The following is a 12,857-nucleotide window of genomic DNA, read 5'->3' as shown; positions in this document are numbered from 1 at the left end:
TGGTTGGGAGGAGAGAAACACTATCGACTGTGGACCATAGCTGGTGGAGGTGATGAGTGACAAGTCTCCATTTCCAGCACAATGACAACAGCTGGATGCAGAAGGAATAGTAATATTATTATGATCCTGTGTCAGGTTGTACCCAAGTCAGTGGAGCTGCCCCCCCCCCCCACTCTATTACACAGGTGTGGCTCTATACTATAGAGGTAACTAGAGAGTGGTCACAGGTTTACTAATGACATAAATCCTTCCCTTAAAGAGGTAATAAACCCAAAGCAAACATCTATTGTATCACAGCTTACCAACTGTTAGATGTGATGGCTGCATTCATTTTCTGTTTTAGGCTTTCTTTCTATTTTCATCTGAGGATCTGGTCAGTAAATCTGTTGTTTTTCAAAAGAAACGTTTCAGCCAATGTATGAGTTACAGAGATGACTAAATATTTAAAAGAGACGTTCGGGATTTACAAAAAAAAAATGTATACTCACCTAGGTGGATGCAGCATTGATCCCCCTGCTACCTCTGCAGTAAGCGGTAATTATATAGTGACTGTCATTTTAATTTATTTATAAATTGCTGCATTTACAAACATGTTATACTTGCCTGCTCTGTGCAGTGGTATTACACAGAGCAGTCCCAAACCACCTCTTCTGGGATCCCTCGCCTGGGCTCCTGTCACCTCACAACCCCCCCCCCCCCCCCCCATGTGTTCCATAGCAAGCTACTTACTATGGAAGCACTTGTATGGGCTCTCTTCCAAGCCCCGCTCCGTCCACTGACACACAGAGCAGTTTTTTTTTTTTCCATTTGGGATGAAGGTATATAATTATGAATAAAAGCTGCGCATTGTAAACCCCCCTGTTAGTAGTAAATGGTTTGTCTCAGCCGTCTAAGTGCTACTTTGTCTGGTCAGCTTGGTCTATTAGCCCTGGTTTACATACAGTTGTGTCCAAAATTATTCAACCCCCACTGAAATTGAGTGTTTTGGCCAGTTTGACATTGCTTTTGATCATTCAGTCATCTTGCTTACATTTACATTAAAGAGGCACTTGTAGGTCAGACAAATATAACATAACAGTTATAATGAAATAACCACAAATGTCTTTTCTGTGCTCACAGCATTATCAGTTTTATTCAACCCCCAAGTGACATTCAATCTTAGTACTTAGTACAGCATCCTTTTACAGTTATAACAGCTTTTAAACGTGAAGCATAGCTTGACACAAGTGTCTTGCAGCGATCTACGGGTATCTTCGCCCATTCTTCATGGGCAAAGGCCTCCAGTTCAGTCACATTCTTAGGCTTGCGCACTGCAACTGCTTTCTTTAAGTCCCACCAGAGGTTCTCAATCGGATTTAAGTCTGGTGACTGCGATGGCCACTCCAAAATGTTCCAGCCTTTCCTCTGCAACCATGCTCTAGTGGACTTGGAGGTATGCTTGGGATCATTGTCCTGTTGAAAGGTCCAACGTCTCCCAAGCCTCAGGTGTGTGACGGACTGCATCACGTTTCCATCCAATATCTCCTGGTACTGAAGAGAATTCATGGTACCTTGCACACGCTGAAGCTTCCCTGTACCTGCAGAAGCAAAACAGCCCCAAAGCATGATTGACCCTCCACCATGCTTCACAGTAGGCAAGGTGTTCTTTTCATCATAGGCCTTGTTCTTCCTCCTCCAAACATAGCGTTGATCCATGGGCCCAAACAGTTCTAATTTTGTTTCATCAGTCCACAGAACACTATCCCACAACTTTTGTGGTTTGTCCACATGGCTTTTGGCATACTGCAGTCGACTCTTCTTATTCTTTGGAGACAGCAAGGGGGTACGCCTGGGAGTTCTGGCACGGAGGCCTTCATTACGCAGTGTGCGTCTTATTGTCTGGGCTGAAACTTCTGTACCCACATCTGACAAATCTTTTCTCAGTTCCTCAGCAGTCACACGGGGACTTCTCTCCACTCTACGCTTCAGGTAGCGCACAGCAGTCGAAGTCAGCATCTTCTTTCTGCCACGACCAGGTAGCGTTTCAACAGTGCCCTTTGCCTTGAATTTGCGAATGATGCTTCCTAAGGTGTCTCTTGGTATGTTTAACATCTTTGCAATCTTCTTATAGCCATTGCCCTTCCTGTGAAGAGAAATCACCTCTTCTCTTGTCTTCCTGGACCATTCTCTTGCCTTCACCATGTTTGTAACCACACCAGTAAATGTCTAGAAGGAGCTGAGTATCACAGTCATTTTAAAGCTGCCTAATTGGTGCTTATTATGCTTGATTGCTGCTCGGTGACATCCACAGGTGTTTTCAATACCTGATGGAAAGCACCTGTATGAACCTCTGTTCTTCAGAGTGGTAGTCTTTAAGGGGTTGAATAATTGTGGCAATGAAGAAACCACATAAGAACCATTTACTACTGTATTACATAAACAATTGATGTCATTTTAGTTGCATTTGGGTAGTTACAACGTCCTTGTAGGATTTGATTCTGAATACAATTCCAAATGTACACTATAGTCCCTAAACCCCTTTACAGCATTGGGGGTTGAATAATTTTGGACACAACTGTATATGTGGCCGTGTGGGCTGCGTTTTGCACAGGCACAAGAGCCCATTCATTTGAATGGACTCCTGTGCCCGTGACACACAGAGAACTCCCTGCATTTCTTCTAAAAATGCAGCCCACACGGGAACCTCGGTTCCCAGTACGGGTTGTGTTTTCCAGTGCGGGCGGCGTGCCATTAGAACTATTGGCACCCGCCCCCAGATTCTTCTGTGCGGGTGCACGGATTTTTCCGCAGCGGCACCACCTGCACAGATGTGAACCTAGCCTTAAAGGAAGTTGAAAAATAAGAGGGCTCAATCACACTAGCTCTGCTCTCTGAAGACCGAGCAAAACTCGAGCCAGGGTATTTTTGTTACTGGATCTTTGTCTCAACACCACCGATGTGGGCCAAGATGAGAATATCTGAAGTACAACCTTTTAGCGAGCACATAAACACAACGGGTAAAAACATCAGGTTTAAGCCGGAAAATTAAGAGAATAAAAAAATACCCTTTTTTTTAAACTGTCAAGTAGGGCGGTAAATTAAATATTGAAGTCTACAGGAAACAAATGCTTTTTGAGTCCCACCACCCACTGGAACACAAACTGGGTTTTATTTGAACTATCATTCACAAAAACACAAGCCGACAACAATACCATCTACTACACTAGTCTATCTCAGAAAAGGGTAGTAGCTGCTGCCGTGTGATATTGTTGGCTTGTGTTTTTAGGGAAAGCAGCACTTCCCTCTACAACACAAGCTGGCAGTTACTACTGTCGTTTGCCTCCTAATGTGAAATCCTGCTCTGACCATAAGTGGTGCCTCGATTACAGTCTAAAGGAACAATATATCAACCGACTTAAATGAACAAACTTAAAGTCCCAAAAATAAAATGTCCAAAATTTCACATAAAAAACTCAAAGTCCAACGTGATATCCAAATGTTGATGGATAAGTGCTCACTATTCCAAAATGAAGATGGAGATAAAACTCAGACGTTCTTCATATACCTAAAAAAAAAAACAAAATCTAGACATAGTGTATTAGGTATCACAAGTATAGTGCCACACGTGCAGCATGCAAAACACTATAGTGTCACAGCATTCGTGAAGAAGATACTCAATAGATATAGATATCACTGCAAACCATATAAAAAATGCATAATTACCCTAACTCAAAACAATATCAGCATGTGATCAACCAGTGTGCATGGAAAATCCCCCAGTTAGCATCCTCTTGTTCCTTTGGACATCACAAACAGACCAGGAATCAGTATATGAAAAATTAATATATAAATTTTATTGTAGCCACTTACATTAAAATCTAGTAAAACCGGCTTCCTGCTCCTAGCGACAACTGAGTACCACCATTGTGATATCACAATGATTTCCAGGGAGTCACCCCGTCACACTCCTGCCTGCCACTCTCACTCCAGCTCTGGGGGAGCACCAGGAGTAGACCGCGAGTCCCAGGAACACCAAACACAAGCGCTCCAGAATCCAAAATGGCCACCGCGGCACTTCCGGGAACGTCAATACGTCACGTGCCCTGGACGCGTTTCGTCACTTCCGGACTTTGTCAACAAAATGCTGCACGTGTGGCACTATACTTGTGATACCTAAGATAATACACTATGTCTAGATTTTGTTTTTTTTTTAGTTATATGAAGAACGTCTGAGTTTTATCTTCATTTTGGAATAGTGAGCACTTATCCATCAAGATTTGGATATCACGTTGGACTTTGTTTGAGTTTTTTATGTGAAATTTTGAACGTTTTATTTTTGAGTCTAAAGGAACAGTTACCAAGATAGGGACCAACAAGTGCTTGATATAACAAATATGTCAATAACAACCATACGGTACATCACAAGGGTACTGATTACAGTTATGGATTGCTGTAGATAAAAAAAAATGCATTGATTTCCATTTTAAAGTACAGGCTTACCTCAGTTTACAAACGCTTCGGTTAACATAATTTTCGGTTTACAAATGAAAATCCATTGAAAATAATGCCTCGGTTTATGAATTTTTTTCGCAATACGAAGTAATCCGCAGGATGCATTGTGCCTGGGAGGTTTATAGTGCCGGCCCTGTGCCTTTAAAGTGCACTTTATAAAGAGTTTTGAAAAGATAACTTTTTTTTTTTACTTTTTTCTGACCTCCAGAACGGATTAATTGGTTTTCAATGCATTTACAAATTAATTTTTAATCATGTCCCTGTACAGTATTTATGCCTTTAAAGTGCACTTTATAAAGAGTTTTGATAAGTTAACTTTTTTCTGACCTCTGGAACGGATTAATTGGTTTTTCATGCTTTCCTATGGGAAACCACGTTTCGGATTACGACATTTTCGCAATACGAAACGTCCCAGAGAAACGCATTAAATTCATAAACCAAGGTACGCCTGTATCTCCTATCCCAAGAGCAAAAAAGTTATATGTTTTAGTTTACCAGTCCTTAGAAGTGGTGGCTCTGTGTCTCTTTCAGACTCTTTTCTCTTTATTTTCGCCTGGTGATCCTGTTGTAGGGTGACACTCCCTGTACTGTATCTATAGAGGAGCAGCGTTATCACCTAAGGAAAGGATGTTAAGATTACAGAACATCTCCCTTCTCCTTACCTCTACAACACAGGGGAGGTGTTCTGTAGTTCACAAAGGTGAACTGTGCAGGGCTTATAACATTTGGATGTCAGTGCAGCAGAGGAAGAGCTGTCAGCTCATTACTGGAAGTTGGAAGCTCACTGGATTATTGGCAGGATCAACAGCTATTTTTCTGTCCTTTCGTTATTTTAAAAAGACAAAACATGGGGAACGTGTATGTATTGCACAGTTGTACTACATGTATTCATCTTTTATTTTGCCCAGACATACACTTTAAGTATGGGACGAGGCAGAATCCAGTTGCCTGAAATACAGCATGAACACAACCCGGTTAAAAGATTTTTTATTAGGATTAAAGAATCTCCCTACAATGTAACGCATCTTTTACAGCTATTACCATAAAATCTGTGTTAGACTGTACAAATATTTTGCAACCCTTGATTTCCACAATACGGGTAGAGGATCATTTATATAGAAAAGGAACCCAGGTGGAGGGAATAGAAATCATTTGTAGCTGTCATTCAATATGGTTGGCAGATCGTGACTTCTCCTGCGATCACTACGATGAGATCTGATAAGCAGGTTCATTAGGGATAGAATATCAAGAGTAATGGGATGAAAGTGTTCATTTTTCTATAGCCCTGCGTAGTCTTGTGTACACTTTACTGTTGCTAGCTCTAGCTGGTTAGAATAGAGAGGTATACAGGATTCCAGCTGGTAAAGAATCTAGTGGAAGTTACAAGAAAGACAGAAGGATGAAGGAAGGCAAATAGGCTTTTCACTTCTTTTATACATCTCTGTTTCCCTTCAGTTTCCTCTTTGTGGCTTCTTTTTTTCCCCCTCTGCATCTCAGGTAAGCGCCAATGCTATCTATATACATATATAGGAACTGTTTTACCTGTCAAAGGATTTGTGTTTCTGTACACCCACTGCTTAGATTTACACACACAGCCCTGTCTGGCAAGGTAGAGAACTGATTCTTGGTCTTGTCCTATCCCCAACCTGTGGCTGGACAGTAAAAGGAAAGGCAGCAGACTGATGAGCTCATCTCTCCACTCTCTCCTACTACCAGCATGTTCCCTGTTAGCACACAAGCACTGCAGCACAACTGACTGGCTCTGTTTTCTGGCTTAGGCAGCTTTAAACAGATCAAAGTATAAAATGTTAAGGCTGCACAATCAAGTTACAGTTCAGGAGCAACAGATGACATAACTCGAGATAAGCCCTAAGTTACAGCAGATCGATAGCTGGATATGGCCCATGCATGCATGTTCCAGGTGTGACTTAGGCCCCATCCTAATAAACCAAGACAGAATTGTTAACTTGGCCGATACTCTCTGCTTCAAACTGCTAAAGAAAAACTACTTTGAAAACCCAAAGTCACAAGTGTTTTCGACAACAGATCCTATACTTTTATTTCAGCCCAGACTGCATTGGTTGTAAACATTTTAGCTCTTCGGGTGCTCCAGTGGTTGAGGGCAAGTCAAGGAAGGTAAGTATAGTGGGGCTCGTCTTTGTTCACAAACTGCTATCTCCAACATCAACCACAATTTTTAAAAAATCCATAAAGCACTCAAAAGGCCTATCTGGTAAGCTAAATCCCAAATCACAACCCAGTACTGATTACACCATAAAGGCAGTCTTGTAGAACGTTCATTGTAGAATGCATATCCACTTCTCAACAAAGTTTCATTATATTCTGTTGGTCCAACTTCCGAGTGTTTTGCGCTTTGCTGAATGGAGAGATAATGTCAATGTTCTATGAAAGACCTTTTCTCATCATACATCACAACAAAGTCTGAAATCCAGGTTGTCATGCGTGGTAAGGTTATCGTTCATCTCTGTCCTGTAAAATGACCCACATCTTTAGATAGAAAGATTTAATTCTTCTCATGTCAGCCGAGAATATAATTAGCTGCTCGCTCGATAAGGACGTTTCGGGATGGATCTGCGTGCCACCTAATAGCAAAATTGTGGAATCAAGGTGTAATAATGCCATAATTCTTGGAAGACACCCAAGTTTTCAGAATATGTTCTGAAGATCTCATCACCAGAGTGGCTTGCCTGGAGCTGTCGGAGGTGGTCTTCTGCAAACAAAAATTCAGAAGTTATTAACATTTAAAGGATAAGGAAAGCATGAAATGAAAAATGAAGATAACAAAACCAATCCTGATTTGACTCCTGCAAAGAAACATGGTACAGGTCAGTTGGACGAGAAGAGCTGGCTTACAATTGGCATTCCACTTCATCCAACAAGTCTCATTGGGTCACAAGCCAATCAAGTTCTTTCACACCAAACTCAAACTCTTAATGGAGATGGCTTTCTGTACAGGGGCACAGAGATGCTGGAACAGAGAAGGTCCTTCAACAAAATTTTTGCACAAAGCTGGAAGTAAACAATTGCCTATGGCCTCATGTACACTGCTGCTCCTAAACATGAGTTTAGGAGCTTTTGGCATTTTTTTTTGCCTAAGAACCTGAACTTGGCTTAATAAAAGCCTATAGGGAGGATTTACTAAAACTGGAGCACTAAGAATCCGGTGCCACTGTGCATGGTAGCCAATCAGCTTCTAACTTCAGCTTGTTGAATTAGGCATTGGCAATAAAACCTGAAAGCGGATTGGTTTCTATGCAGACCTGCATCAGATTCTGCACTCTCCAGTTTTAGTAAATAACCCCCTATGTGCCCATGCTTTTACCAGAGTTTAGGGGCAGTTAAACATCCTTCTCCTGAACATGTTCAGAATCATGTTCAGGAGAGAAACACTTTGGCCAAAAAACACCACACATGGCAAAAAGCAGGTAAACACGCCAAAGCGCTAGCCGTGTTTAGCGCTTGGGTGTTTATTCATTTTAATGGCAACTACTCTGGCCAATGAAATGAATGTCCAGCACTAACTGTGGTACCACCTTTACATGTTTAGAATTTTTCTGCTGCCAGTAGAGTTGTCTACGGCAATTCCAATATACATGTAGCCTAAAACAGCCTCTCCCAACCTTTCCAACATAGAGGAACCCTTGAAAAACTTTCCAGTCTCAGAGAACCCCTGCTAAAAATGACTATATCTACAACTCATGATACGTTCGTGTGATGGTCAGTGGGATGAATGCTCCTTACACCTCTGGTCATTGGGAAGAATTACCCCCTTATAGATAGCTAAAAAGAACAATAGTGTTAGTGGGAACTTATCTGAAACTCAGAAATTGTTTGTTGCTCAAGGAACCCCTTGTAACCTCTGGAGGAACCCTGTTTGAGAACCCTAGCCTAAAACGTCTTTGTATGTTCCAGCAATTACAATACTCTTTACTGGAAACACTTGAACTCAATTGTTTTGAAGGGAGGACATATACTCAGTGTCAGTGCTTTTCTCTCCCAACAGTTATAGAATATAATTAAAAGTTGCTTTGAGGGGCTAAAAAAACGTGGTTACTTTGTTTTAATATTTTTATGTCAATGTGTTTTGCCTTTTCATTTTACATCTATGTAACGCCTAGGCCTTCCTTCCTTGGCTTTTTGGAACTTTTAAAAAAGGGATGAGAGATGCATAATACCGAAATCATGTAGGTACATGTCCATTGTACAGCTGGCTTTGTGGGACTTACTTCCAGAGAGAAAAAACAAATCCTATTTTTTGGATTGCTTCTAAAACATATGCTTGAAGACCTTTACCCCAAGGGGTTACAGAAAAACATATTTCATTAACATTCAGGTGTACCTTAAAAAAAAAAAAACCTCAGTAAAGTTTCCCCCCACTATGCCCTTAGGTAGTATACATGAAGGCAGACCTCAGATGTAGCGTGATCTTCCGCTACAATGTCTAAGCCAGCCTTTTTCAACCAGGGTGCCCATGCACCCTGGGGTGCCTTCAGGTTTCTTCAGGAGTGCCTTGGCAAAATGCCTTAAACTGCTCAAATATTAGGTACAAACCAGTGGGTGGATCAAGCCTGCCTCTTAGTTACGCAAGCCACAGGTTTTCATTGTGCACCATTACAACCTTCTAGCCACCAGTGTCCTAACAATCAATGACATCGTTGGTTGATAAGGGGGATGTCTGGCACCTGCATAGTATCCACCTCTGCCCCTCCCTGTCAGCGCTGGGTCACATTAAATGAGGAAGAGAAACTGAGGGAGAAGAGAAACATTGGAATACTAGTCAGTACCAGTGTGCAAAAGTGTATTTGCTTTGGAAAAAGAAATGACCTCTAAGGATGGGTGTCCTACATCTGTGGATGTTGCTCCTTTACATAAAACGATTAGTTCAGTTTTTACATTTTACAATGGGGTGCCTCGAGATTGTGCAGAATTATAAAGGTTGCCTTGACTGAACAAAGGCTGAGAAACACTGGTCTAGGCAATGTTTACTTTCACTTTTCCAGTGCACAGGTGTGACTGTGGGCTTCATAGAAATAAATGGCTCACCTAATTATCTCTGTGGAGCTTCTAGTTGCACCTGCATGTTGCCTCACCCACCTGAACTATGGGCAGTGCAGCAAAAGGTGTTTTGCATCTGGGTCTTGGGTATACTACCCAGAAGGGAGTGGGGGAACCTATACCAAGTTTTTTCCCATTCACTATAATGACCTTGTTGCAATTTTCAGTGCATTCAAACCATTGAACCTTACTTTTTTATGTAGCTCTATGTCTGAAATGATAACAAGAGCAGCTTTAGCCATTCTAATAACTCTTACTTGGGTCTGCCTATGAGGTTGGATATTTAGACCCCGACACACCAGGGCCAGTATATACAGAAGGCAATTAACCTACCAGCATGTCTTTGGTCTGTGGAAGGAATACCCAATAGAAACCCATGCAAGCAAAGGGCAAACATGTAGATAAAGTCTTGGCTGGGACTCCTACCAAAGGATGCCAGGGTTTTTTTTTTTCATAAATCAATAAAAAAAGTAAACTTACCCTATAAAAATTGTTTTGAAAAATTGGCTTTTCATTGTCACTTTTGCATCTCCCAGAATTTCGAGAAAAAAAAAATTCTTCCATGCAACAGTTCCCTTAGTAAACAGTTTTTTTTTCTTTTCAGAATCTCACCCCCCCTCCTCCCCCTTTCTGTAATTGGCTCACGGCCTCTACCAGTACTCTGCACAGAGCTTGCTGTCAATTTACAGGCAGTCTGTTACATGGAATTTGTGATCACTGTTCTTTTTAAAGTGGACCAGTCCTCTGCATGCAAAATAATCACCATCAGGCATCGTGAAAGATAATGAGATTTTAAATACCGTTCTTCCTAAATCTTGCAAACACCTTTCTCTTCTGGTAGAAGTCATGTGACCAATACCATACTGACAATTGCCATCCACAAATGCAGCTCCCTGCAGCCTAGGGAAGGCCACTGATAGATGTTATAATATAGATAATAAAAACATATGCAGCGCTAAGAAGGAAATGACTAAATTTATCATACATCTGATAAAATTAAGAATAAAATAAATGGTGGCTAAAGTGCTTAAAGTGAAAACAACATCCTCAGGTGATATATCAATTGTCCCAGTAAAAGGTTCCGTGCTCATAGGTGGGTAAACTTTATGCACTCACCAGAAAGCGCATAATGTGCGCATTTGAGTTGTCAGACCACTCCTGGTACTAGAAGGCTGAGGCAATGTGGGTCATCTAGCAGGCTGTCACTCTGGTAGGGATGCTCCTTCCTCTAACCAGCAGGGGGGCACCAGGCATCCAGCAACGGTTGGCATACAGCTAATCCGGACTCCTCAGACCAGGGCACTCAAAATAGATATCCACCTTGAAAAGGGGGGGCTCGACCATACAGCCCACCCAAAAAAGCACTGCACCTGGTGAAGAGTGGGCACACTTGAAACCTCAGTGACAATGTAGACCAAATAGGGGAGAGCTTTGTTCACTTTGGCGTTCTGTCTCTTTCCATTTTCTCCTTCACTGATTGTACCACAAGTGCGACTCACAAATCCTTGCTCTTCATTATCTCGAGATGGCTCTAGATGATGGCTCGAGATGATGAAGAGCAAGGATTTGTAAATCGCACTTGAGGTACAATCAGTGAAGGAGAAAATGGAAAGAGACAGAACGCCAAAGTGAACAAAGCTCTCCCCTATTTGGTCTACATTGTCACTGAGGTTTACCAGTTGCACAACCGTTTCAAGTGTGCCCACTCTTCACCAGGTGCAGTGCTTTTTTGGGTGGGCTGTATGGTCGAGCCCCCCCTTTTCAAGGTGGATATCTATTTTGAGTGCCCTGGTCTGAGGAGTCCGGATTAGCTGTATGCCAACTGTTGCTGGATGCCTGGTGCCCCCCTGCTGGTTAGAGGAAGGAGCATCCCTACCAGAGTGACAGCCTGCTAGATGACCCACATTGCCTCATTCTTCTAGAACCAGGAGTGGTCTGACAACTAAAATGCGCACATTATGCGCTTTCTGGTGAGTGCATAAAGTTTACCCACCTATGAGCTCGGAGTCGACAGCATCTGCACCTTTTACTGGGATGATTGATATATCACCTGAGGACGTTGTTTTCACTTTAAGCACTTTTATTTTATTTTTATTCTTATTTGTAATTTTATCAGACGTATGATTTATGAGTCATTTCCTTCTTAGCGCTGCATATGTTTTTATTATCTATAGGGTGAAGGTTTGGGTTTGTACCTTTATGCCAGCTGCTTACTATTTATTTCCAAGCGCTCGTTAATGTTTTTCTGTTTATATGTTATAATATGTTACGGCTAATTACACTCCCCGGCCACTTTATTAAGTACACCTGTTAAATTGCTTCGTAACACAAACTGCTAATCAGCCAATCACATGGCAGCAACTCAATGCATTTAGGCATGTAGACGACTTGCTGAAGTTCAAACCGATCGGATTGGAGAAGAAAGGGGATTTAAGTGCTTTGAACAAGGAATGGTTGTTGGTGTCTGATTAATTCAAAAACTGCTGATCTACTGGGATTTTCACACACAACCATCTCTAGGGTGTACAGAGAATGGTTCGAAAAAGAGAAAATATCCAGTGAGCGGCAGTAGTGTGGATGAAAATGCCTTGTTGATGTCAGAGGTCAAAGGAGAGTGGGCATTCGATTTCAACTGCAAAATTTAGATGGTAGGGTCAGAATTTGGCATAAACAACATGAAAGCATGGATCCATCCTGCCTTGCATCAATGGTTCAGGCTGGTGGTGGTGTAATGGTGTGTGGGATATTTTCTTGGCACTAGTGAGGTGGACCTTATAAAGTGGCTGGTGAATGTGTACTGCAAGCCTAAATCTGAGCTGCTGTTAAATCTACCCACATGGCATGGGTAGTGTTTGGCTACGGGATGAAAGAAGTATATTAATACACTAACTTTATCCCTCACTCCCACAGTTTTTCTTCTCTCTTTGCAACTAGCCCCCTAAAGGCACTTCGGTGCCCGGCCAGTTGCAGCACTTTGACAAATTCCAGTACAATGCCGGGCCAGCCTTGCATTGTACAGGTGACTGGTGATGGTCTACCACATCCTGAGGGCATCAGAGAGTTGGCAGCAGGAAGAGCAAAACAATAAAGGATGTGCTTGTATTTATTTCTCTCTCCCCCCTACCACCTTGCCAAATCAGCATTTACCCCTTCTTCCAGTGGTGGTGGTGGGGGACCACTACATGAGTATATTAGACATCAGCCTATAGTGGGGCATTAAGTGGGAAATTGTCAGAAAAAGACTATTTCTAGGGAAAGGCCCAAATAATTATAGATTATTTTTTTTACTT

At 41.9% G+C, this 12,857-nt stretch overlaps 1 protein-coding gene across 2 annotated transcripts in view; it reads right to left on the bottom strand.

Moving 5' to 3' along the window:
* Positions 1–5,462: 5,462 nt before the first annotated feature.
* Positions 5,463–12,857, bottom strand: part of DNM2 (dynamin 2) — a 244,936-nt gene continuing 237,541 nt past the window's right edge. For both annotated transcript variants that reach the window (XM_089656336.1, XM_089656338.1), the window contains one exon: positions 5,463–7,222. In XM_089656336.1, coding sequence (XP_089512462.1) covers positions 7,183–7,222 — 40 coding nt within the window. In that variant the 3' untranslated portion in view covers positions 5,463–7,182. The remainder of the gene's footprint in view (positions 7,223–12,857) is intronic.

Source organism: Staurois parvus, unplaced genomic scaffold (genome assembly GCF_062004578.1).
Source record: "Staurois parvus isolate SC_StPar_1 unplaced genomic scaffold, SC_StPar_1.0 ptg000900l, whole genome shotgun sequence".
In the NCBI taxonomy this organism is placed as follows: domain Eukaryota; kingdom Metazoa; phylum Chordata; class Amphibia; order Anura; family Ranidae; genus Staurois; species Staurois parvus.
The sequence above is the reverse complement of the archived record's forward strand: the minus strand, read 5'-3'. Positions and strand labels throughout refer to the sequence as shown.